This window comes from Microtus oregoni, unplaced genomic scaffold (assembly GCF_018167655.1).
Source record: "Microtus oregoni isolate MIOR12 unplaced genomic scaffold, Mior012 000026F_ref0000081, whole genome shotgun sequence".
Lineage (NCBI taxonomy): Eukaryota > Metazoa > Chordata > Mammalia > Rodentia > Cricetidae > Microtus > Microtus oregoni.
Window position 1 is genome coordinate 754,561 of NW_024543085.1, and position 27,065 is coordinate 781,625.

Consider the following 27,065-nt stretch of genomic DNA (forward strand, 5'->3'; position numbering starts at 1 on the left):
TCTCATTCCCTGGTTTGCTGTTCTGGGGGAAAATGTGACTGGGTAGCATTTTTGTCCTTGGCTTGGAAATGCAATGCCAAACCAACAAGAATGATCAAGGACTTTCAATGGGAATAGGATGCCTATATGGACAGGAGAGATGTGACCACAAGCAGACAACATCTGCACTATGGAGATGGCACTCAGAGCTCAGCCAAGCATGGAGAAGCAGCGAAAAGCCACCGAGGCAGCGCACAAGCATTCAGAGCACAGCAGCAAGGTTACTCATCATGACCGCCCTAAGTGAGGTTCTCTTCCTCGTCCCAACTCACCACACCAACTAGTAAGACTGTCTGCAGCTTCAGCTTGAGGCAAGAGAGATAAGAGAGAAACAAGAACATCAGAGGACAGTCGCTGCGGACATTCACGTGATGTAAGACTATAATTTTTTACTTACTCCAAGATTTTTCCTAGTTGATCCACATCTGAACTTCCACGAAAAAGAGGCCTAGAAGAATAAAGACACATTTTAAAACCAGGCATTTCCTGACGTTACAATCCAATCATTGCCATTATCACTGTTCCAGCAGAAAGCCAAAGATTCTTTACTGGTGTGAGAAAGAAGTGTGACTGCCCCTCTCTGGTGAAGGAAGGCTTGCCAAGTGTTTCCCTTGCAACGGGAACTCTTGAGGAGTCTGACTTCCATAACCATGTATCCTGTTTGCTGCCATTCCAACAACAAAGCTACCATGGTCTACAGGCCCAGGCTTTAAAGTTCAGTTTAACCTGTCACAGTGTGGAGCCCATCTTGGTCTGAGCCTTCCACTGAAGGTATGTGGGAGTCCTGAGGATGTCCTCAGGCTTCTCTAGTTGTCCTGGACGCTGTAGCATGCTGGGTCTCTTTTTTTCTTAATTACACCCCTTTCCTTTCTCTTGGTATTACTGCTAACAATTACAAGTTCAAAAATCTTACGCTCTGGGCTTCAGAGACAACCGTGTCCTCTCGGAGTGCTAAGCCTTTCTTATCTGCAGCAACCATTTCATTTGCAATGAAATAAGCTCGCTTTGTGACATTTCTGGTCTTTTCCCAAGTAACCCAAACAGTCCTTTGAGGGTGGGGACGTCTCTAGGTTTCCCCATAAGTCTAAATACCGTTCCCTAACTAAAACACACTTATTAAATATTTTTGTGGTTTACAACCGTAGTACATAAATAAATATTTCTCAACTCCTGTTTAGTGAATGGCATAGACAGTTATTTTTTCTTTCTCTTTCTATTTTTTTGTTTATTTTTGAGTCAGAGCTTTATTCCAAAGCCCACTCTGGTTGGGAATTTATTATGTGGACTCAGGTCAGCTTCAAACTTACCACCCAGCTGCCTCAGTTTCTCTAGTGCCAAACCACTAAAACTGGCTCTATTAATAACAACCTATGTAAAATATTTATAGGTTATTGTCAAGAATTGTATACCTTGTTATATTAGATATCAAATTATAGTGTGTGTGTTACTGTCTAGTTGACTATAGGCCCAGGGTCATACCTATAGAAATACAGTCATGTATGAACGGCATACATTACTGAGGCCTTAGACAAGTCCCAAAATAGCAAAGCAAAAAGTGAAAAAGTGACATAAAATTCAAAAAACAAAACAAAAAAATTATGGATTCTTAGCAGCTATCTTGTACAGAGTATGAATGCTGTATCTAGCACATTCCCAAACAGGGTGTCACTAACTTCCACAAAACTCCAGGAGCAGCACTGTAGACGAGGAAGCAGGACTAGCGGATGACATGTGACTTACTACAGAATTACAGACTGGAAATTCAAACCAGGTCGGCTATGCCCCAAAGCCTGCACTGCGCATCTCATGGTTATGTTGAAACACATTATTTTCACGACCGATGTTCTGCAGCTAAAGCCACCGAGAGAGGCAGCGTGGGACTCTGGGAAGGTGTTCTTCAGAATCCTGATATTTCACAAGCTAGTGCTGTGGGATCCTGTAATCAGACTGCTTTCTGAACATCTACGAGCCTTTAAATTCTGTTCTACGTCAACAAGGAACAAAGCAACCCACCGGCTTAATGGTGTTGCGTCCTCTGCACACTCACTGGGGGGTGCTATGTCTAAGTGTGAGTGTCAGGCATTTTATGAAGAGATGAAGCTTTGGAGGGGGGTTCTGTTCACATGAATGAGACTGGAGATCTAGTAGGTAGAAAGATGTGCCCTGTCCCTTCTGTCTTGTGAGGAGGCAGCAAGAAGCTGGTGTTTTGGAAGCAGGCAACCTTCACTAGACACAGGACCCACAGGCATCTTCATCCTAGGTTTCTCAGCTTAAAGAACCATGCACAATAAACTTCTTATAAAACACTACTCAGTCTAGGGTTCATCTACAATCATCAAATAGACCAAGACAACGGTCCTTTTGGATACTTAAGTCTGCTCCCGGGCCCAATCTTTTTGCTCATACTTACTTTTTATTCTTCCAAAGTACCAAATACATAAATTTTCTAGAAACAATATTCCGCTTTATTTTCACTAAAATGTTTGCTTGCTTGATATCAGAGAAAATTAAGAAATTATAAAGGCAAAGTCTAAATGTCATTCTGAGGTATAGGAATACATAACTGACCCTCCCTAAGGGTCAGGGCTCCCAGGTTAACCCAGTTTATACACAGAGGAAGGATGTTAGCTAAGCTTGGGTGCTGATTACGTACGTGGCTCTGTCACCATGCTAGCTGGAATACCTCTCGTGAGCATCGTGGCCACAGACGTTGGTGAGAAACTACTTCTGAGTATCACAGAACTGCTTAACACCAACACGCTGGTAACAACTATTGAGAAGCAAGCTAAAGAGGCTGTCTTCAGTCGATACCTCTAGGAAAAGACCTAAACCTGTCTCTTGTTCTGGGGTGTGTGTCTTGTAGTCTATTCAGGCAGCTTTAACAGACTCATAAACCAGAGAACAGTCCCAGAAACAACAGAAATGGAGCTCTCTTAGTTTGAGGATGGGAACCAGGTGAGGGCCCACTCCCAGCTCTGTAAAATGGCTTGGTTGCCTTCTTGCTTCCTCGAGACCAGCTTGAAAGAGAAGGCACCTCTCTGACCTGTCTTCGTGTGACGTAACGGTCTACCTGAAGGTTAAGATGTTTCAACACACAGGTTTTGGAGACAGTGGCTCAGCACTGGTCACTGAAACCCAGCCCCATACTCAGCTACACAGGGGCTCACGTCTTTAGTACCCATCCCACTGCTGGGTGTTACAGCAGAGGACACCCAGGCCCCTCTATTCTGCTACTGGCTTTATCTCTACTTATTGGCTGGGTTTGGCCTACAGGATGGAAAGCTGTGCTGTCTTTGAATTAGCTCTTGGGACTTAGGTACAACCTTTCTTTTGGTGAACACTCAGATGATGCAGCAATTCAGGGTACAGGCCAAAATGAGTGCCACCACCGCGGGGACCGCTGGCGTGTGACTCTTGAGTTTTGTCACTTTGCTTTGCAGCAGATGTGGTTTGGCTTTAGTGACACAGAGTCACTGAGCTGTGACGGCACAAGTAAAATGTCTGTTGTCAGTGCACTGGTTCCCTGGATACAAATACATAGTCCAAAAACAATGAAGGTGGGTCACATGGTAGAGGGAAGAGGCGACGAAACTGATTACAAATGTGATGAAAAATTTAGAAACAATCTGGTTTCTAGAAGAAAATTCTAAATAGTTTATAGGAAGTAGTTTAAGTCTACAGGAGGTAATCTGTGCACATCCAGAAAATGGTGGGGTGCAATGAGAACAAGAATAAATGCTTTCATCATGTTGACATTTTGAGTGGTAGAATATGGAGAGGAAAAGTAAGAGAGCTACTGAGACCTCAGGACATAATCTGTCTTTGATGTTCTCAGATTTAAAAAGATTTCAGAGGTAAGCCTGTGTATTCTTAGGATACAAAAGAGGACACATGATGACTGACATCAGTTTTAATAATTATTCCCCTTTGCTGTGTTAGACATTCTCAAACTTCATGTTCCAAGACAAATTAAACAGGGACAAGTACGGACATAAGCGCACGCACATGTCTGTCTGTTTGTGTGCATGTGTCGCTGGGAACTGAATTCCATGTTTGCCATCAGCACCTGTGCTGTATCTGAGCAGATGAGCATCACATGGGTCTTTGGATTAGCGTCAGCTGACAGGTTTACTACCCCACTTGCTTTTCTCCAGGAGGCATACTACTACTATATGCCAAGCTCACAAGAACAGCTATGTCCCGAGACCCCTCAGCTGTTGTAGCGGATCTATCGCTCGTGACAACTTGTGCCCCTAATAACAATACACCTTCCAGTCATGCCTCGCCTGTATGCCAACAGGAAGCCACAAGCATTGGTAATTTACAATGGATGTGATAGCTTCTCCCTGGCCCCAGCATGGCCTTTTCCTATTCATTCAGTCATGACTTTATCTGCGTGGTCTATTTATTCACTGCTCCAACCATTCACTTCATTCTTTTCAATGCCATACATAAACAAACAAGCTGCTAACAACACCCTTGGCATCTCCCACAGAAAGAAGCACAATTGTTCCACAAATGATAGCATAAGTGGAGCTAAGATAATAGGACAGCAATTTGGAAAGTGTCTTCATGGCATACTCCCTAATAAAGAAAAAAGGATAAATGAGGTTTGTTTCTAGCTCCAAATTGTACGATTGTTCATCAGCCCCCTGTACCTTTCATCTCTGGGCATAAGTGACTATGTGTGAATAATCTACTTTATATGTGCTTATGACTGCACTAATTTTTTAGTTTTAAATATGTATTTTTATATATGTATGTACATATATACAAGCATACATAAACACTACTCTCTTCTTAATGAGGTACAGATGTGAAAATTGTTAGAGCAAGACTTGGTAATCAACAGGTTCTCAGTAGACACAGAGGGAAGTAATATATATTCAAAACAATAAATACCACACACTGATAAAGTGGAAAGTGTAACTACAGAAAACGGACCACAGTCACTGTCTATGCTTTGAGCCGAGGAGATGGCTTGGTGGGTAAAGAGCCTGCTGTATAAGCATGTGGACCTGGGTTCAAATGCCCAGAACCCGCAAGAAGCCTCTGGTCTAGTGATGTGCAAATGTGATCCCACGTGATCTGGTGCTCAGTGTTAAGATGGGAATCAGAGAAGGGTCAGCAAGCTTGTGTAGGCATCAGGGAACAACAGAGACCTGGTGTTAAGCAAGGTGGGAAGGTGAGGACCAATACTCAAGATACCCTTTGACCTCCACGTATACTTACCCCAACAGGACAATCTTTTTTTTTTTTTTGCAAGAATTCTTTCACTTATAGATAGGAATTTTTTCCTACTTTGAACTCCCACACGAACTAAGGCTTTGTCATGTGACACTTTGAAACCAATTTATTTATCAATACTTATGTGTGTGTGGCTAATGCCTGGAAAATGAATATTACTATAACATCTATTTTTGGGGTGTAGGATCTCACCAACACCAAGCATACCTGCCATCTCCAAGGTATACTACACCATTTGTAATGATTTATGAGTAAGAATTTTGTTTCTAAGTTTTTCTGTTAAGATATTCCTTCTTACACATCATAACTACAAATGTGAAGATAAAACTCTGGTTTTAAACTGCTTTGTTTGCTTGCTTATCTACTTTTTTAATTTATGGTATGTACACACGAGTGTCACAGTGGGCATCTGGAGGTCAGCGGGCAGCTTTTAGGAGCTGGCTCTCTCCTTCTAAAATGCGGTGCTGGAGACCGAGTTAAGGTTCTAACTTTGGCCAAAGCCCTCTTTACCTGCTAAGCCACCTCTGATAGCCCTGAAACCCTTTATGAAACAAATACATTTCATTTACATAGTTAAGGGTTTCTTTCTACTATGAAGGGAGTATTGCAAAGTTCAATGGCAAGCCTGCATTCCTTTCAAAGTACAGTGAGGCCAGTCCTCTGATGAATACCATCTATGGAACCGCCACGTCAAAACGAGCACACGTTTTGGTGTTGAGGCAAGGATTCCCCACAAGTCTCCTTTGACATTTTCCCTGTACGTCTTCCTTCCTGTTAAATATAGACATGCATTTCTGGTGGTGGTGGGAATTAAGCTGGGAATCTCACAAGTGCCGGGCAAGCAATCTACCACACTGCGCTGCCTTTTCAGCCCAGTGCTAAAAGGCTGTTTGTTGACTGGAGAAAAGACCGGTATGGACTGTACTGGAAACACCCAACTCAACCATTTCTCCCTAAATGACTTTAGGAAAGTCCCTTGGCCTGTTTCATTCTTAGGTGACTCATTTGTGAACGGAGAGAATAACACCTACTTCATGGATCCACTAAGTGATACTTTATCATATACACAACGCCAGCTTCCAAACAGATCTACAAGTGGTAAACACACACACACATACACACACACACACACACACACACACACACACACACACACACTCCCCTTGCTCTTGGCCAACATTATACTGGATGAGAAAGTGCTTCAGATGGTAAATGAGTAGGGAAAGAGGCTGGGTGTGGCTGCAATCAAGTTTGAGGCCAGCCTGGTCTCCACAGCGAGTTCCAAGCCAGGCACATAAGTTAGACCTGGTTTCAAAAACCAAAACCAAAACCAAAACCGACCAAACAAAAAGAAAAAACAAAATCTCCCGTCACCAAAGTGAGCTCCTTTACTCAAGCCTAGCAGTCCTTTTTCTGGGTTACTATACATTTATCACTACGCACAGTAAAGGTCTTGTAACTAACTAAAGAAAGAAAGAAAGAAAGACTTCTGTCAGGGATAAGGCTAATTTTCCTGGAGAGAGAGCTCATTAAGCCTCAACTGGCAAAACCACTTCCTCTACTGTTAAGTTAGGAGCATGTTCCCAGTCCCTGGCCTGGGGGTTGCTTTGCTCTGGACTCCAAATCCCAGCAGGCCAGGTCCTGACCCCTCCCTGGGGCGGGGGTTAGGACCACTTTTCCCCCAGAGTATTTAAATGAGCTCCCAAAAGAGGAACACGTGGTGGTCTCCTTTTCTCCCTCCTGGTGGTCGAGATTGTGCAGCTTTCATGACCCCCCCCCCCCCCCCCCCCCCGGGACCACCGAGAGTGCAGAACGCAGAACTCCCATTAAACCTGGATATTTCTTAATTTGACTTGTTTTGATTTGGCTTATTGGGAATTTTGCGTCGGCAGGGAGCTCGCGTTAGGAAACATTCCTAAGATCTACCATGTGTTGCTTAGTGACCCTGCTATCAGCGAGCTTGCCTGGGTCAGATCACAGTGGCCAGCTAAGAAGAACATACAGACACCACGGGTAGCTCAGTGAGCAGTGGAAACATTTAGAAGTGGGTGTTCCCTACTGCAGAAGCGTACATGGGCAGGGCTGTTAAAGAAAGGAAATGATTCATGCATAGTGGAAGACGAAGGATTTAATTGATAAATTCTTCCACTTTGCTAAACAGGCATGGAAGCCAGGGGTCACCCTATGGAACACCTCTGTAACCTGCATTTGAACCATGGCCATGCTTTGGCTGCTGCCTTCTTTGATGGGTAGAGGAATTTTCCATGTCCACAAAGTGACCTTTGGCAAAGTATTATCTTCCTATTTTATCCTTGCTTTACACTCCCTTCTGTAGTTTTACCTGAGAACCTTAACTTATCACTCTACAGTTACCAGCTACTCAACTCAGCAGATCCAACAGAAAAATCAATTCGTGGACTTGTTTAATAAATACTAATTGAGCGATAACCCACTTAGCACAGAAGGCTTTAAGTTGGAGGCAGAGACAAAAGTTCTTGCTGTGAAATACACCGTGAAATTGTCAATTATATAACATTATGTGTGTTCTTTATATATAAAGCATTTGGAGGGACCACAGTTGTGGCTCAGTGGTGTGTGCTGCTCTTGGGTTTGGTTCCCAGTACCTGCATTAGCAGTGAACTATAGTTCAGGGGCTCTGATGCCCTCATTGGGTCTCTGTAGTTTCCTGCGCAGACATGGTACACATGTAGACACACACACACACACACACACACACACACACACTCATAAATAAAAGTAAATTAAAAATAAAGTGTTTGGAATCCACATAATCACTATTTGAATTACACTGAACATTATTTATAAACATACATATTTGCCATAAGAATTATGCTCTCCTTGGAAAGATAAAGGCATGGTTATACAGGGATGTCTACCTTATGTTACTGATAAAGCCCTACACTCAGCATAATTATTTAATATCTACTAAATTTTGATCCTCTGTTACAGATGGAAATCAAATTACCTGAGGAAACAGCCGAGGAAGTGGGTAAGGTGCTCTTTGTGACTTCAACAGACAGGAACTAGAAGCAGTTTAGAGAGATTAATATGACGAGGATTGACTGCGTTAGTTCTGGGGACAAGGTTAGTGCACAAGAGAGAGGACAAGGGTCCACCTCGGCAGGACAAGGCAGCATGGAGAAATGGAGAAACACCTGGTGTAAGATGATCTGAAGAAAGACTGACCCTGACTTGGGAGAAGAAGAAGCAGGGTTTCGAGTCTATAGTGTTCCCATAGCTACGCAGAACGCCACAGGAGTGTGCATCGCGTGAGTATGTGATGTCCATGAAGGTCAGCAGAGGCTTTGGTATCCTGTGGAGCTGGAGGTAGAGTTGGCTGTCAGCTCCCCTACGGTGCAGGTGCTGGGAAATCAACTCAGATCCTCTGCCAGAGCAGTACACTACATACATGGCCTCACACGCAGGACCAGCTCTCTGCCCACTAGCAAAATTAATTTTAGCTACATCTTTTATAATTAAAATGTACAGGGGCTGGAGAGATGGCTCAATGGTTAAGAGCATTGCCTGCTCTTCCAAAGGTCCTGAGTTCAATTCCCAGCAACCACATGGTGGCTCACAACCATCTGTAAAGAGGTCTGGCGCCCTCTTCTGGCCTTCAGGCATACACACAGACAGAATATTGTATACATAATAAATATTAAAAAAATAAATAAAATGTACAAAATGGTTTATTAAAAAATGAAGAGTGAGTGCTATGAAAACAAAGAAGTTAGGCACGCTTGGGTATATACCACACAGCGCTGAAAACACAAGTCTGTACAAAGATTTGTGCACGAATGGTCATAACACACTTTCCTAATGAGCGAAAGCAGCAAGAAGGTCCGATGAATGTGAAAAGAACGAGCAGCTATGTGACAGGAAGTCGTTTAGCCATAAAAGAGAATGAACTGCTACAGCAACAGGCAGGTGACCTCTGAAGAACACATATGGTATGGGTCTGTTTATATCGATATATACGGATCCACAGACCCGTAAGCTAGACTTGTGGTTGTCTAGAACTGGTTCGCTGAGTAGTTGACTATATGATATGTACAATATCTATGTCCCAAACAGTTCAGATGCTTAAATCCTAGTCTCAAAGTGATGGTCATGAACTAGAGGATGCGTGGGGTTAGCCAGGGCCTTAGGGAAGTTCTTCAGGGACTCTCCCCAGGCTGCCACGTGAAGACACGCTGAGACGGCTGTCAACGCGGACGCCCTAGATTCCCCAACTGTGAGAAACAAGTTCTGCTGTTTATAATCCATCAAGTTCTTACATCGTGTTAGAGCTGCTTTAGCTGCCTGAGACAGACTGTGAATGGATGCTGAGTTTCCCTCAGCAACGTGGTGATCAGAACGTGGTCGTGAGTGTGTCAAACACCACTGAAATGATACAATTTATTCTAGTGGAGACTTAGTACACAACACCAGCCAGTTCAAATAAGCAGTTATTACAGATTCTGGGTGGAAAACTACTTCTGACCAGCTTAAGTACACAGTAGGGAAAGAGTGACAAACACATATTTACCACAGAGTCAGAGCCCTCACCTGCTGACACACAAGCCCTGAAAAACCCAAGAATGTGGTGAATCTCTATCATCTGAAAATTTAAAATTAAATAATAAAATAATTAACTCTGGTTTCAAAAAAGGCCTGTTCTGATACTGATACAGGTCAGACTCTGCATTCCCCACTCCTATGCCTGTCCATTTGTGTTAATTACTTGTTGGCTGGTATCTACACCACCGCAGGCTATGCCTTAGGGCTAGCTCGTTATAAAACTTCTGTGTCTATAGTGTCTAACATGCAGTTTTGTTTCGAGAAATGAACTTGCCAAGGAATGGCTACTACTCATCTCTTTATGAAGACTTCCCCTTCTCTTCCATAAACTTCAGTTCCTTATTTCAAAATGGGCTCTCTTGGTCTTTACAAGTTCACACATTCAACTGTGAACATGTGTATTTGCACGAATATGTATATTCGAATGGAAATGCACAGAGAAACAAAACTGGATTTGACTTAATGTCAGTCTGAACAAGGCACTAGATAATATCTGCCTAGAAATCATGAGTATCTAAAAAGTGGGGCTCATTCACAGTTATTATCCTAACTAAGAATTTTTAGCAAAACCATCAGAAGTGACAAGAAGGAGGAATGCCTCGGTGCTGACCTCACACAGGCATGCAGGTAGCGATGGGGTGCTTGGAAGGCAAAGGGAAAAAAGCCTGAAGGGGGAAAAATACGGCAAAGGCAAAATAAGGAATGAAAGAACAGAGGGGCTGGAGAGATGGCTCAGAGGATAAGAGCATTGCCTGCTCTTCCAAAGGTCCTGAGTTCAATTCCCAGCAACCACATGGTGGCTCACAACCATCTGTAATGAGGTCTGGTGCCCTCATCTGGCCTGCGGGCATACACACAGACAGAATATTGTATACATAATAAATAAATAAATAAATAAATAAATAAATAAATAAATAAAAAACAGAGAGGGGAGGAGGACATCGGTCCAGAAAGGGAGAATGGCCCCTACTGAAAAGGAAGGACTGAAGTGGAGAAGAGAAAGTCCTCTACTAGGGAACGGAGGTGCGCTCATGGGGAGGCGTGTGCCAGCATCTCAGTATTTAGGAGCACTGTTTGCTAACTGCCCTAAAAAGAAATCACTGGATGGATGTTTTTCTTGGTACCAGATGTGAATAATTTATGGTTCTGCAAAGGGCTCACACTGACTAGGAGCGTGAGTAGTGTGGAGCTGGTGGGCGGGGCGAGAACGAGGCAGGGCCAGCACACAGCTTAAGGAAGAGGGGCATCCCATTGTTTTTAATTCAAAATTGAGAGTCAAAATTAAACAAAGGATCATTAAATCACTTGAGCTTTTTGATGAACAGACCCCACCCCCAATTAGTATATTTACCGAGTCAACGATCCATAAACATGAATAGAAAGACTAAGTCATTAAGAGAAAAGTCAATGGGAATGATTCTAAATTTACCATTTTCTGCATGTAGCAGCAGAGAACTGAGCTTAACTAGCAGCTTATACCACTGACTATAATGAGATACATGAGTGATGTTTCTCCCTCTGACTGAGTTGAAAGCCATAAACAAGCATATCCACATAATGATGACAGTCACATGATAGGAATGGAAATATGCCTTCTGAAAGCACCTCTTGGTCTGGAGAGATAACTTAGTAGCTTGCTGCCAAGCTTGACAAACCAAGTTCAGTCCCTGGGTCCCACTCAGTGAAAGGAGAGAGCCAATTCTCCGAAGTTGTTCTCTGACCTTCATATGCATGCCATGGAATATCTGAACCCAGAGGACTCGTTCTTTGACATGGCGTTTGTTTGTTTCTGCAACAGCATGTCTTAGGAACTCTGCTGTGTGTGAGATCACTACTATACTACCGCACGGTCCTGTTTTTGCAAAAGCTGTAATTCACGTGGCGGCAGCTATCAGCAAATGCCGTTTTTTTTTTTTTTTTCTGGATCTGAAGCCTTAAAAACTGATAAATCTCTTGAGATTTTTGAAATGAAATAATCTGTTGGCTGGAGTAGTTTATAATTATTTTTGAATATACATTGTTGGGCAGTGGTAGCACACACCTTGAATCCCAGCACCAGGAAGGCAGAGAGAGCCAGGTGGATTGCTGTGAGTTAGAGGCCAGCCTGTTCTACAAAGTGAGTTCCAGGACAGCTAGGGATATAGAGAATCCTGTCTTGAAAAACCAAACACACACACGCACACGCACACACACGCACACACCCACACGCACACACGCACGCACACACACACACACGCACACACACACGCACGCACGCACACACGCACGCACGCACCCACACTTTATGGAACAAGAGGGATGGTTTAGTGGTCAGTAAGCCTGATGCCCTCCCTGAGTTTGAACTCTGAGACCCACACCGTGGAAGGAGAGACGTGTCTAATAATCTCCACAAGCACAGTTACATACCTACAATTATGCCTGATAATTTTAAAAAGCTCTGCTCATAAAGGAACCATAAGCATCAGTCAGTACCACAAATGCCCTGAAGTTGCAGTGAACGATTCAAACATTGCCTGTAAATATGCTACACAAGACTGATTTTCTCATTTTTCCTCTTAAACTTAGAATCTGCTTAGTATAAAACATGAACTCTGACCTTTAGAGTCAGAGACACTGTTTACTCGTCTTTGAGATCTGCAGTACTGTCTGACCAGCGAAACATAACACGTGTCCTGTCGCATCACACCGTGCTCAACAGAGAACTGGTTTTCTTTATTTTACATCAGTTGGTGTTTTGCCTACATATATGTCTGTGTGAGGGTGTCAGATTCCCTGAAACTGGAGGTACAGACAGTTGTGAGCTGCCATGTGGGTGCTGGGAATTGAACCCAGGTCCTCCGGAAGAGCAGCCTTACCATCTCTCCAGTCCGGCGTCCAAAAGATCTGTTCACCAGATTCGTATTCTTAATGATGGGTGGATCCTTCGAAGGTCTTTCCCAAGGCACTGCGGCCTGAGTGAACTAGAGAGAGGCCATGCCGAAGCAGAGCGTGAGTGTGCACGCGGCCTCCAGGAAGACAGGGATCAAGGACACACTTTGAGATGTTCTCGAGGCACACACTTCCTGCTACTCTGTTAGAGTTTGTATTGTGTGCCAAGGGGCAGTGCTTTCCTTCTCCCTTACAAGTGTGAAGACAGCTGGTGTTCTGTGTGAACACAGTATTCCCTCTGTCTAGCTCATGTTGGATGGGGGCCCAACACTGTGTGATAACTCAACAATTCAGTACAGGAAACAAAGCCCACAGAATTCCTCAGAAATTTTACAGACTATCTAGACGGAACAGGCCCATTTGAATGTTTTGTTTTTCTCCCTCCAGTAATGACTGAAGAATGTAGTTGTTCATGGGTGAACACACAGACGGATGCAGACCCAGATACGAACCAAACACAGCTACATGATTCAGACTCCTAGGCAGTGCTTCATGTTGTGTTTCGGCAGGGGTCAAACAAAGGGACTCTGCTGTTTGACAGCTGTGATGACTCACCAGAGGAAGCTGTTAGCCTTCGGATGTGCTTGTTGAAATAGCTGGTGAACAAAGCCAGCCTCTCCTCCCCCATCACTCTGGCCAGTGAGGTTTTCAGTTTAGGAAATGGAGGTGTCAGTGTGAACAAACTGGCCTGAAGTATTTATAACGTAGTATGTAGTTGTCTTAAACTGCCTTTGAATGAAAGAGTACGTGAACGGGAAAGGGATCTGAGTTCCTTTCACTCTTTTGTGTCAGAGTGGAAGTGCATTAATAAATCCAGTTAGCGCTACATAATTAAAATAAAATTATTTTTAAAATTTATGTATTTTACATCCTGACCAGTTTTCCCTCCATCCTCTCTTCCCAGCTCCTTTCCATCTCCCTTCTGCCCCTCCCCAATTCTCTCCTCTAAATTTCTGTTCTGAAAAAGGCAGTCCTTCTATGGATAGCAACAAAACATGGCTTATCGAGTTAGAGTGTTAAGGCTGGGCAAGGCAACCAAATATGAGGAATAGGGTTCCAAAAGCCAACAAAAGAGTCAGAGATAGCCCTGCTCCCACTGTTAGAGGAACCTCACAAGAACACCAAGCTACACAACTGTTTCATATGTGCAAAGGGCCTAGGGCAGTCCCAAGCAAGCTCCCTCATTTTGGTCCAGCCTCTCGGAGCCATTAAGAGCCCAGGTTAGTTGATTCTGTGGGGTTTTTTTTGTGATGTCCTTGAACCCTCTGGCTCCTACAATCTCTTCTCTTCTTCAATAGGATTCCCTGAGCTTGGCCCAGTGTCTGGCTGTGAGTTTCTGCATCTGTTTCCAGCTGTTGCTGGATGAAGTCTCTCTGGTGACAATTTCACCCAGTTACACTTAGTGGCTTTCTGTATTGTTTTCTGAGACGGGGTCTTGTGCCCATGGAGCCACCCAGAAGACCGAGAAACCCTTCTATGCCCACCTCCCCAGCATGTGGACAGTATGCGCTGCCATGTTCAGTTTTTGTGGGTTTTTTTTGTTTTTTCTCTCTGTGTCTCTGTCTCGTTTGTGTGTGTTTGAGTCCTAGGGGTCCAAATGGTTCCTCATGCTTGCATAGCAAAAACTTTACTAAATTTAAATAAAGTAGTATTCTCTGTGTGTGAGAGAGTTTATGTGCATGAGCCCTCTGCGCAAGAAGCCGAGGAGGACATTAGATTCCTGAGATTGTCCACTACAGGTATCTGCAGGATGTCAAATTTGTTCCTAGATTCAGGGATTCGAACTCTCATCCTCATGACTGCATGGCAATCGCTTGTAGCCACTGGGGCATCTCTCCAGCCCCTCGATTGCTATGTAGTGAAATTCACCAACATTCTGGCTTTTGAGTTTCTAATATTTCAAAAGCACACTTCCATTTTAGGCTCTGAAATATTTTCTGTGTTTCTTTATCCTCTCTTGGTCTCATTTTAGCACTTGATTCTTGAAGCTGGCTGTCATTTGTTTTGCAAGGATTAGTGAGACCTGAATTAAATTTTTCATTTTCTTCTAACAAGTTGACTGGTTGCTTTGCCTTGTTTGATGAACAAGACACTTTACCCTTTAAGATTTGTGATAGATGATAAAGTATACCTTCTCTTAGGCTGAGATTTTGGGCTTTCTAGTCTACTCCATTAACACCTGATTCTTCTTCATTTGGAACAATATTGGTTTTATGGTTATAACTGGGTAACACACCATTCTGAGGCTGGTAGCAGAAATTTTCTTTTATCTACCCTCCAACAATACTTGGCTATTTTCACCAAATGCTACTGGAATTGAGAATGGGAGCTTTAAAAAAATCTATAAGTGCATTTACAAATATTTCATATCTTTGTAACATTCGATCTTATTTAGGAAAGTAGAGAGCATTTCTCATATTCAAATAATCGTTACGTTTATGTGAACTTGTATTAACTCCATCAGGTTTCCTTCCACATGGGTACTGACACTTGTGTCTCCTTTGTATTTTACGCCGGACTGAAACAGCACAATTATCAACACTCAAGAAACTTGGCTGTTGTTCTCTTGAGCTCCACAGTGCTGACCTCCCGAATCCCTGACTGTCTGCAGTTTGAGAAGTCCTTTGAAGGACGAAGCCGTCTGTTCTATATTCACTGCGAGGAGACTTTGAACCTCCCAGGAGGGCTCTCAAGGTTAAAAAAAACATGCACCCAAAAGCACCGCGGTAGTAAGACAGAACTAATGTTCGAATTAGTGCTGGGAGAGATGACTCACTGCATTGGCTAATCCTTGGGAAATCACCTACTCAAAAGAATTTAGCCGCTAAGGTGTTATTTTTGGTACATGATTTATTGCTGCCCACTCCGACCACCGGGGACGGACTCTAGCTTTTAAATTACATGGAACTGGTAATCCTGGCAGACCAGCTTTTCCAGGTAGATGTGCTGTCTCTAGAGTAGGACAAGACTGTGTCCACTGCTCAGACTTCAGGACAAGACAGACGTCATACGTAATGGGAAGCAGTCTAAGGCACGAGACAGAAGCCCAGGCTCTGTAACTGATTAAAACCATGGAGGAAAGCCGGGTGTCTCAGCTTCTGGCTGTGCTGTGGCCCAGACCAGAGTAATACAAAATTATTAAACCACACAAACAGAGCATTAGTCGGCGGAGGGCAGAATGAGCCTGCCTGTTGAAAGCAACACTTCCAAGTAGGTAGAAAATATAATGAATTCTCACTCATTTCCAAGTTTCTCATTCTTGTTACTTTTCCACCATTTGCTCCTTTCCCCCTATTTTTCTGGTTACATTATGATGAATTTTGCAAGAAAGATTCCATACTGTTGTTTGTTCCTTTCTCTGGACCAAATCTCTCTAGGTTTACTTTACCCATGGTGCCCTACTATGGTGTTTGCAAAGAGCATTAGAGAGAGCGTTAAAGCTGCTACAGTCTGGAAAATGACACACATAAGAACAAGCATGCTTTCTTATTCTGTGTAACACAGTGAAGTTTATTGACTGTCATGTCTCCCCGCGCTTCACCTCTCCTTGAAAGTGATGGCCTTATACTAATGGATATACTGAAGGCCTGGGAGATTAAATGACTAACTGAAGGTCTGACTTTTCTCATCTCTTCAGAGAATATTTACTGAGTGTTGAATGCTGTTTTGGATACTGGCAATACAGTTATAATAGAAACAGAATCATTTCTGAAAGTGTTAATAGATTTTTTTTGTTGGCATATGTGAAAAATTTTCCTCATGTCTGTTTAGCAGTGGTAGAATTTCTGTGAGTCTTTCTCAGCTCCCAACACTGGCTGAGACCAGATAATCAGGCTTAGAGAAATGGAATGAAAAACATGAGTTACATGTTATGTATCGGGGAGCCGGCTCAGCAGTTCAAATGCTTGCTACTATGTAAGCAATGACGAGAGGTGTTCAGGGCTTCTACAGGCTGGGTGTGGCAGTCTGAGAGGGTGGAGACAGAGAAGCCAAAGAGCTAGAGAGGTCTTGGACCTTCACAAAGAATCTACGGCTTCCACTATGCTAGACCATCATGACTCCTTACTGCTTTCTAATCTTATCCTCGTATCCTCAGATAAAGCGTGGCTACCAACCCTCATCAAAGAGGCCTTTCTTTACAGCAGATGGAGACCCTCATAGAAAACTGCAGCTGGACACAATGCAAACAACAATAGATAATGGGGAACCCAGTAGCAATGGATACAGCTACACCACAGCTCCTGCACCTATGGCTCAGGGAACCTGGAGAAAAAGGGATGGAAATATTTTAAGAGCCAGAATACCAGGAAACCTGTACTGGAACAGTCTTGCTAGAAGTGGGTGCATAACAACAAGACCGGAGCAATAGAAATATCAACAGTCAAATTAATGTGGGAAGAGGAAATTTTCACAAGGCCTAGCCCCCAAGATAAAGAACAGTAACTAATGGTTGGTGAGAGGAAGAGAATTAGCCTCTCCAGGGAAGAACCCCGTTACTGGTTGTTCAGTGCAGAGAGAGAGGTCAGCCATGGAACCATATACGCAAAGACACAAATAAAATGGATTCTGCAGGTTGTGTTTATAATATACATGCATATATATATATATATATATGTAAGCATATATATGCATACACACATAAAATATGCCTATAATAGTAAAAGAAAAAGATTATCAACGGGAGGGGTGGGAGGGGAAGGGGAAGAAATGATGTAATTCTGTTTTGATTAAAAACATATTAAAGCTGGGCGGTAGTGGCACAGGCCTTTAATCTCAGCACTCAAAGACAGAAGCAGGTGGATCTTTATGAGTTCAAGGCCAGCCTGGTTTTCAGAGCAAGTTCCAGAACAGGGAGGGCTACACAAAAAAACACTGCCTCGAAAAACCAAAAGTGTTGTAACCTAAAAAGTAAAGAACACTACTACTACCAAGTGTCAGCTACCAAGTACTTGCTTTACACATATAATAATAATAATGGTAATAATAATAATAATAATAATAATAATAAATTAACTCTCTAACAACACCCTACTGGGTAAGTATGACTCCTAATTAAAAGACAGGAACTGACATTTTAAGACGGTCAATTAAAAAAATAATATATCAGGGCTGGAGAGATGGCTCAGAGGTTAAGAGCACTGGCTGCTCTTCCAGAGGTCCTGAGTTCAATTCCCAGCAACCACATGGTGGCTCACAACCATCTGTACTGAGATCTGGCGCCCTCCTCTGGCATGCGGGCATACATCGAGGCAGAATGTTGTATACAAATAAATAAATCTTAAAAAAAAAAGATTTACTTTAAAAAAATATATCAGACTCTAAAATCTTAAGTAATAAACAGTCAAGAGTATTACCCAGTGGTATACATACAGGTTGATTATGTATTATTAGAAAATAAAACACTGGATATGTTCTCCTTTTTAAAACAGGACTCAGGTATCCCAGACTAGCTTCAAACTTGCTAGGTAGCTAAGGGTGACTGATCCTCCCGCCTCTGCTCCTTAAGTGCTGGAATTATAGGTATGTGTTATGATGTCAATCTTGCCTGAAGAGAAATTTATAAAGATTTAGAAGCTTGTATTGTGTTCATTTTTCTCAGAACCCCCCAAAAGATGTTTACTAGGTTATAAAAATGTTTCTAATATGACAACAAACACTGTCTACATTGTACGTCAACTAATATGCACTTTAGCTTACATTGCTTTTAAGTGTTGAAAGTTTCAAAAGAAATTTTAATTTTCTGCATGTGTCGATTGCAATTAGATGCTCTTTATTAATTTACTAAAATTCAGCAAAAACAAACTTCAAGGTATCTTTGGTCCCAGGACATCAACACTACTTTCTATGCAGACGATTTATTGTAAAGGCGAACTTGGCACCTAAAAGCAGTCACGACGTCACCCAGGAAGGCAGCTGCAGGGTGACAATGGATGCTGTTGGCGCGTGGCAGCGCCACACTGATGGCCAGGCCTCACAACCGAACAAGGAGAACCTTCTGGAACCTTTGTTTACTAACTGGGGAGTTCTCCCAGTGTCTAGAGAGAAGGATGCTTCAGAGCAGATGTGCGCCGGCTTCCCTGTGCTTGTTCCAGGCCGGACAGGAACCTCTCATCTGTTCTGCTCACGCCTGGCTGTCATCCGCAAGCTCCATGAACTCTGAACTTCAAGTTTAGTCGATTCAAGGGTTGTGTGACGGCCTCAAAGTAACCTTACCTACACATTAGAGAGTGATAAAATTGTCCACAAATTCAATGTGTTTTCCTTGCTAGTATTTGATTTTGAGTTAACCAGCCACTGGGCCAATGGGATGCAGGAGACGGTGTACTTGGGTTTCCAAGAGAGTCACTGTATTTCACTAAAGTCAAGATGCCACCGACTGACGGCAATTCAAGCCCCGATTGTAGAAATGATGGAATGTGAAAATAACAGTGTCTTACAAACACTGAAGTGTGGTAGAAGTGCTGGCGAGAAGGCCGTTCTCCTGCTTGGAGCAGATGGAGCTCTGGGAGCCCTGTGCAAACCATCCTCGGGGTTACTCTAGGCCTCAGCTCTGGGAGCCCTGTGCAAACCATCCTCGGGGTTACTCTAGGCCTCAGCTCTGGGAGCCCTGTGCAAACCATCCTCGGGGTTACTCTAGGCCTCAGCTCTGGGAGCCCTGTGCAAACCATCCTCGGGGTTACTCTAGGCCTCAGCTCTGGGAGCCCTGTGCAAACCATCCTCGGGGTTACTCTAGGCCTCAGCTCTGGGAGCCCTGTGCAAACCATCCTCGGGGTTACTCTAGGCCTCAGCTCTGGGAGCCCTGTGCAAACCATCCTTGGGGTTACTCTAGGCCTCAGCTCTGGGAGCCCTGCACAAACCATCCTCGGGGTTACTCTAGGCCTCAGCTCTCTTGCCCTGTCCATAGGCTGAGCACACATCACTGAGAGGACTTCTCCCTTACTGTCCTTACACTCTTCATACTTCTGGTACACACTCTGGAGCGATGCCAGTCTGAAGCCCTCTAAATGAAATCCCAACCCTCATAACATGTGTTTCTTCCTAACTGCTCAGGGCAGCAGTATTGTCGAGAACTTTTTCTAGAAAACTCAGCATGAAGGATGATGGGGTAAACTCTGCTTCCGAGTAACTTGACGGCCGGACCGCCACTACTTCCATGTTTTCCTGGTCTGAGGGCAGTGCTAGGAAACTGAGAACAGTCTCAAAGGCCAGGCATTTGCTTGCTCAAAGCATAGTGGGCTGCAGGGTTTAGTGCCTAAAGACTTCCTGTTCCCACTGGAAACCGGAGTGGCTGTACTAGGCACCACCATCATGTTAGCCTCACGCCTCATGATCACATCAAACTGTGCAGACTTAGGCCCGCTGTTCAGTTTACTTTATCTTCCACTTTTCTATTAGTTCCCCCCCCCCCCCCGTTGTTTTGCTTGTATGGGTATTGACAGTTACTGGTTTCTTTCTTTTATCAACGGTTTCCTTTACCACAGACCCTACTCCCACCACTGGAAGCCTGGCAGGATTGGAAAGCTGGAAGAAAAACCACAACTGAATAGCCTGGCACTTACTTTAACAGTCATTTCCAACCACAGATTAGTACTGTTGCCGGGGTTGACTAACGGCTCTCCACCAGCAGCTCAACTGTCATCACACGAGGACATTCAAGCCAGCTCAGGACTGAAGGGAAACAGGAGCAAGCCCACAGCGTGGTGTGGTCTTACCAACTGCTCCTCTCCAGACAGCCTCCTCCTCCTCAATAGTCGGTAACACGAATGGATCAGGAAAATACGCACCTCCTGCTACAACTGCCTAGGAGGCTCAACTCAGCTGGTCAGGGTTGCCAAGGGCACCAGCTGGCACTGAAAGGGCACACAGCTCCACTGTCCAAAGAATATGTGTATTACCCCACACCTTGCCCTGCTTACCTCGTCAGTGCTGATGCAAGGGTATGAGTTTTAGGCCGGCATTGCGGCCACAAGGAAGGTTCTCTCTGAAGCTTGGGGTTTAATGGAGGAGCTATTACTAGCCTACAGCAAACAGAACCGTGTATTTATCCCTTTTCACCATCTACTTTTATTGTAGACTGAAGGCCTAGGGCAGCGGACAGGACTTTCTAATAGACACGGGTACGAAACAATTCAGGGTTCAACTGAATTCAGGTTCTATGACACTGGAACTCTTACAGGAATGGAATCGAACTCCCTGCTCCACTCAGGTAAGAGGGGAGGCTTTGGGAAACTGCTACTAATCTCCGTATCTGGGTCCTGCCACAATCTAATCAACAGACATAAATAAAAACCGAGTGCCTCCCCCCACCTCCCTCACTTCTCCTCTCCTTCCCCTGCATTAGATGAGGGCTTGCCAGATTTCCCAGGACCCAAGCCATCCCCTCACTCCAGCCTCCTGACTGTTGCTGAGAACACAGGAACTCATCACCATGGCCCCTGTGTTATTGTTCTGACAGGTGTGTGAAACAAAACTAAGCACAAACCTTGAAAATGTGACGGCACACATTTACTACATCCTTGGAGGAGAATACAGGGAAAGCGTGGCAGTGGGTTTCAGGCTCAGCAAGTCTGGAGGCAGGGAGATGGCTCAGTTGGTAAAGTGCTTGCTGCCCAAGCCAAAAGAGCCAAGTTCAGATCCCCAGCACCATCGTAAAAAGTAGAGTGCCGTTCTTGAGCACCTCAAGTTCTAGTGCTGGGAAGGTGTGGGCAGGAATATTCCCGGAGCTCACTGGCCAGCAAGTCTTTAAAATCAGTGACCTCCAGGCTCACTGACATCCTTTCCTCTGGCCTCCACGTGGTACAGCATGTGCAAATGCACACTCACACACGGTCACTAAGCTGTAAGATTTCCCATATTCTTGACTTGCTAACTGAGAATTAGTCCTGAGGGAATCGTGAGAAGGTAGCGGTTAAACCCTGCTTCTCAGAGCTTTGCTTAAAGAGTTCTAGAATTTTCATTTTGACAGATTTTATCTGTATGTAAATAATAAGGAATACTGAAGTACAAATTAGACCATGACTCCCTTTTATAAAAGGAAAACAAAGTACAGCCATTTCATGAGCTAAAATGTTACAATGCACGAGAAACAGTTAAATACCCATTAAACCACAACCGACGGCTATTTCTTGGTCAATGGTTTATGTTTATATTTTTCTTGTTAAAAAAGACAACTCATAGAGTTTGAGACTGTGATCTGCACCCCGTTTCACTGACTAGTTTTAGCATCCGGATACTCATAATCACAGTACGTCCAACTCATCATCTCCTCTCTATTGTCCATCTTTCTACCAACAAAGAACCTCCACTTATCTTCCATTTCTTTACTTATTATTAATGTATTCTTTACGTGTTGTAGAAACAAGTATAAACTTGACCTTATTTGGTGGGTTATAACCTTACATACCTTGATATGCAAAATACCTCAGACTAGTCTAGATGCTCATTCAAGCTCAATCTTGTGACATTCTCAAAATCATGTCTGTAATAATTATATCCTCATTGTCAAATGAGAGTATACGATGCATACAATTAAGTCAATTTTTGGGTTGGAGTGATGGCTCGGTCCTGAAGAGCGCATTGCAGAGGGCTTGGTTCACAGAAGCTTGTAACTCTAGCTTCAAGGGTATCTGCTGCCTCTGGCCTCTGAAGGCACCCATCAGTGTTCAAGTGTACCCACCTTGACACACATACTTAAAGACAAATCTTAACAATGTAGGTGAGCAGTGGTGGCACACACCTTAATCCCAGTACTTGGGAGGCAGAGGGAGGTGATTCTCAGTGATTTTGAGGTCAGCCTGGTCTACGGAGCAAGTTCTAGGACAGCCAGGGCCTATCACACAGAGAAATCCTGTTTCAAAAAAACAGCAACAACAAAACCAAAAAGTAACAATGTCTATAGTATATGTATTTACAAGAATATTTTTTTAAAAGTTGTTACCGAGGCTAGGTGTGATGTAGCCCAGACTGACCTCAAACTTGCTATCTAGCTGCAGACGACACTGGATTTCTGACTGTACTGCTTCTGCTTCTACCCTTTGAATGCTAAGATTACAGGCATGTGTCACCACACCCAATTCATAAGGTCATTATTTTTTTTGAAATCTAGCTTTTTGGTTCAGAAACATTAGAATAAAAGAGGTCTCTGCACGGAGTTCCATCTGAGATGGGAGAGGGTGGGACTGTCTTATAAGCCAGCTTGAAAGGCAGTTGTAGCTCGTGGTGGTATAAACACAACCATTACCCTTTTCCTAACTGAAACCAGCCAGCCAGTCACACAGATCTAGACATGAAAAATGTGAAGCAGTCCTAGCACATTTTTTGCTCGTTTAGTCTCCTAGCTGAACGCCTGCCCGCTCTCCTCACAGAAGGCTGCAGAGGAAATGGTGAGACATAGTCATTTTCATCCCTTTCTGAGTTTTTCCTCCTGACTGTTTGGAGTTTCCCCATGAGCTGGTGAGAGGCACTTCTTCCTGTGGCTCAGAACGAGAGTGTGCAGGGACCTGGGGGGTTATACTCTAGATTCTGTGGAACACTGCATGAACAAAAGGGAGAAGCCCTCACATGCTGCCAGCAGTCAGGGGGCCTCTGCCCCAGACAGTCCTGCCTGAAGCCCAATATACTCAGCGCCTGCCGGATTCTAGGCTTGACGTTGACCTTTGCAGACACTGTGGTGGGGTCGAACGAGGGGCAGAGAAGAAAGAGTCCCAGCATGACTTCATTATTGAGTCATCCAGCCACGCTGTTCAGTGTGCAGCGGCCCACGTTTAGGTCACAGTCCTAAGACTAGGGTGCTGTCTAGAATCTCATCACTGCAGAGCCCAAGACTTTCTGACTGGATTCTTCCCATGTCTGGTGTTACCAACGACAGGGTTATTCTGTTCTAGACGGGTTACAACACAGACAAGAGTAATCACTGCTACTGAGTACACACAGTGTAGAACAATATGCCAGGTGGACGAGTACTGTTTTATTTAACCCCAAACACCACTGAATGGGAGCTCTGTTTGAAACTGAGGCTGAAGGATGGTTAATTACGAGTCATCACCTAGCTAAAAAGTGGTAAGGACGACACTGGGGGCTGCAGAGCTGCCTCTCACCACCGTCCTGTATCCTCCAGAGAATACCGTGGGACTGTTAGGGGACACGAGACTGCCTCAGCGGCTTTTCTAGTCACAAAGGCCAAAATCAGGGGCAGAGAGGTTAACTTGGGGCAAGAGGGATTTATCTTGGGGCATGGTTTCTTTCAGGGAATGTAGTTTTTTTAAAACAATATTTATTTATGCAATGTTCTGTCTGTGCGTATGCCTGCAGGCCAGAAGAGGGCACCAGACCCCATTATAGATGGTTGTGAGCCACCATGTGGGGGCTGGGAATTGAACTCAGGACCTTTGGAAGAGGAGGCAATGCTCTTAACCTCTGAGCCATCTCTCCAGCCCCAGGGAATGTAGTTTTCCACGGTGAGGAAGGCCGACAGGAACAGCTACGCCTGGGGCAGTGGAACCTGCACGTTGTTCCTTCATATGTTTCTGGACCAGCAAAGTACTTGGCAGGAACCTGAGGTGGAAATAGCCTTCAAGGGCTACTCAGTGAGCTACTTCTGCTCATCAGACCACAGTCCCACGACCTCTCCAAACAGAACAAGCAGGCGGGAAACAAATGCTCAAATACACTAGACGGCATTCAAACCATAGTCGAGTTCATAAAAAACATCCTCAAAGAGAAACCGACGAGTCAAATACCATCAACAAGCTTTGTGCTAAGACCAGGTCATTCTCATTTTAGTGTACTGTAAGAAATGAAGAAATGATAATGAGAGAACTGGAGCAAGCAGGCCACACAGTACTCAGGAGTTTATTCATTTGCTCATTTGGTCCCCTGGAGGTTAGGCTGTGCTCTTCATGGTGTTGGGTTTAGGGCACCCAGAACAGGAAGACTGACATGGTATCTGCCCTGTTAGGCTTACAGCGTAGGATTAAAGAAAGTCAGCTATCAAGAAAGTAGTGAAGGAAACTCTGCTGAGGAACAAACAGGAATCCACAATGGCATCTCTGAGAGACGACATTTAACTGACAAGGCCAGAGACCAGAGGCAGCGTGCTGATGAGGTATCCTCTTTTCCAACTTAGGAGTACAGCGTGAGTTCTACATGCTTGACAATGAATGCTTTATCTTGTATAAACATCACAAATATAAGTGAGGTTTTTGCTCTTGAGTCTTCTCATTATTTGCTTTTAAACGTAGAAAACAAGCACACAAAACCCAAAACCAAAACCAAACCAGCGAAACAAAAAAACCACTTCAGAATCAGGGATAAAAAGGAAAGCATTATGTTCACTGCAGAGTTCATCCAAGTGGAATACTGGCTTCCCTGTGGAACTGTCATATCAGCTTTAGGAAAGATGACGAAAGATAAGAACTAGTCCCAGAGGGTCAGACTCACACAGTCTGTAGAGCAACAACAAAGACCAACACAAAACCAAACAAGCAGGGAAGTGGATTCGATTCTTCCTATCAGTGACATCAGAGCAGTGCCTGCATGTGGCACTCAACATAAAATCAAAAGCGATTCTCATCCGGCACTCACCAGTCTTGATCTAACCTCCTCAGATTTCTCTCAAACGGCAGATTTACAACCTCACAAATAGAAGAGAGGCAACAGCACGGAGGATTGGTGTTCTTTGTTGTGACAATGCGGCTGCATTTTATCTTCAAGAATAGAAGCTCTCCAGTGTATGTAAGATTGGAACCAGGGGGCATTTACAGCTAAGAAGGGAATACTATTGGTACACAGAAGATTTAGATTATGATTCTTTCCTCATTTAAAAAAGACTGTAATAGAACAGCTGTGAATTTTCTTCATGGGAAAAAAATTGACACTGAGACCTCTATTCCTAGGCTTCCAGAAATAGGCATGTCCCCCCATCATAGTGTTTCCTTTAACCACTGAATAATTAACCTTATTGCCTAACCTGGTCTCATAGGAATGGGCCTTGTGAAATCTGCTCTGGATTCATGTGATAAATGAAGGGCACTGAGTGATGGAGGAGTCGGGAATAAGGACTCATCACTGGAGCAGCCATCGCACCGATATCTCCTAGCACAGAACTGACACTGTGTGGATCATCACCCCGACCAGCCAAAGCTGTGACACCCCAGCCCAGGCTGTCAGTGACAGGGACCTGTGCTACAGCGGCATGCTGCCGTGCCCAAGGCCAGCAGCCAGTCAGATGTGTGTGTGTAGCAGCAGGACCACCTGTCTGCAAGGAATGACAAATCTCATTTTATGAGCCCTGGCATGGAAACTAACAGTCTACCCCTGACACCCAAGTACTCAAATAGCAAGAGGCAATGCGTCCAGCTCAACTGTGAATCTAAAATGGATCTCTTTGGGAAGGAGTTTCCTCGGTTTGGATTCTGCAGTGTTTTCAAGCCTCTCGTCCATTTTCTAAACCACGTTTATTGTTCCCAGGCTCAACAACATCATGAATTTGCCCTTTCCTGTTTTTTAAAGGCAGTCAAAACCATCATGTCATTCCCCAGCAAACCCACACAGGAAAAATGACGAGACTTATCTTGTTCTCAGGGTATCAAGTTACCAGCATTTTATCGGCAAAAGGAAGATAGGTAAATGCTTGCAAAATAAAGTATGGCCTGAGCTTCCTCCAATATGCAGTTTCTCTCTTGCTGTTGAGAAGAGCTTCTGGGGTGCTGGGAGGGATCCCCACAGTCTCATGGAGAAGCCTCCATCACAAAGAGGATTTCCTAAAGAGGTCTAAGGGCAAGGAAGCTCCTCTCCAGGCTGGCTCTGCCATCTGGGCAGCCCTGCTGCTCCACCCACAAAGTCAAGAGGCCCGTGGGAGGGTGTTGCTGGGGAACACTCCTTCCTATTGTTCCTCATGCCTCTCGCTTCCCTTTCGTCTTTGGTAATAGCTGGAATTTATGAGTACATTGGATGACCTCCCAAGTCTTTTCTTCAGCTTCTTTACCTAATGGAGACTCCGTACTGGGCTTCCAGTTTCGGCTTCGCTCACTGAAGCTGTGTGTGCCTCTAAGTGTGGCTCCCATAGGGCTGCAGCCCTGACAGTCCTACGAGGAATGTGCCTGTGAGCACCGGCTTCCCAATCACACTGCAGCCGGGGCCTCGCTTCCTTAAGAACGCACTATTTCTGTGGCATGCCTCAGGAAGTCCTTGCTAATCAGTCAGTGGAACAACTCCAAAGTCTCTATCATTCTAGTGTAGCTCTGGAAATTGTTATTAGTTGAAAAGTCTCA

The 27,065-nt window shown here is 44.2% G+C and overlaps 1 protein-coding gene across 1 annotated transcript in view; it reads right to left on the reverse strand.

The window, feature by feature from the left end:
- Window positions 1–27,065, reverse strand: part of Cdk6 (cyclin dependent kinase 6) — a 191,356-nt gene that overhangs the window by 5,228 nt on the left and 159,063 nt on the right. Inside the window, exon 6 of the mRNA XM_041675797.1 lies at window positions 437–487. Coding sequence (XP_041531731.1) covers window positions 437–487 — 51 coding nt within the window. The remainder of the gene's footprint in view (window positions 1–436; window positions 488–27,065) is intronic.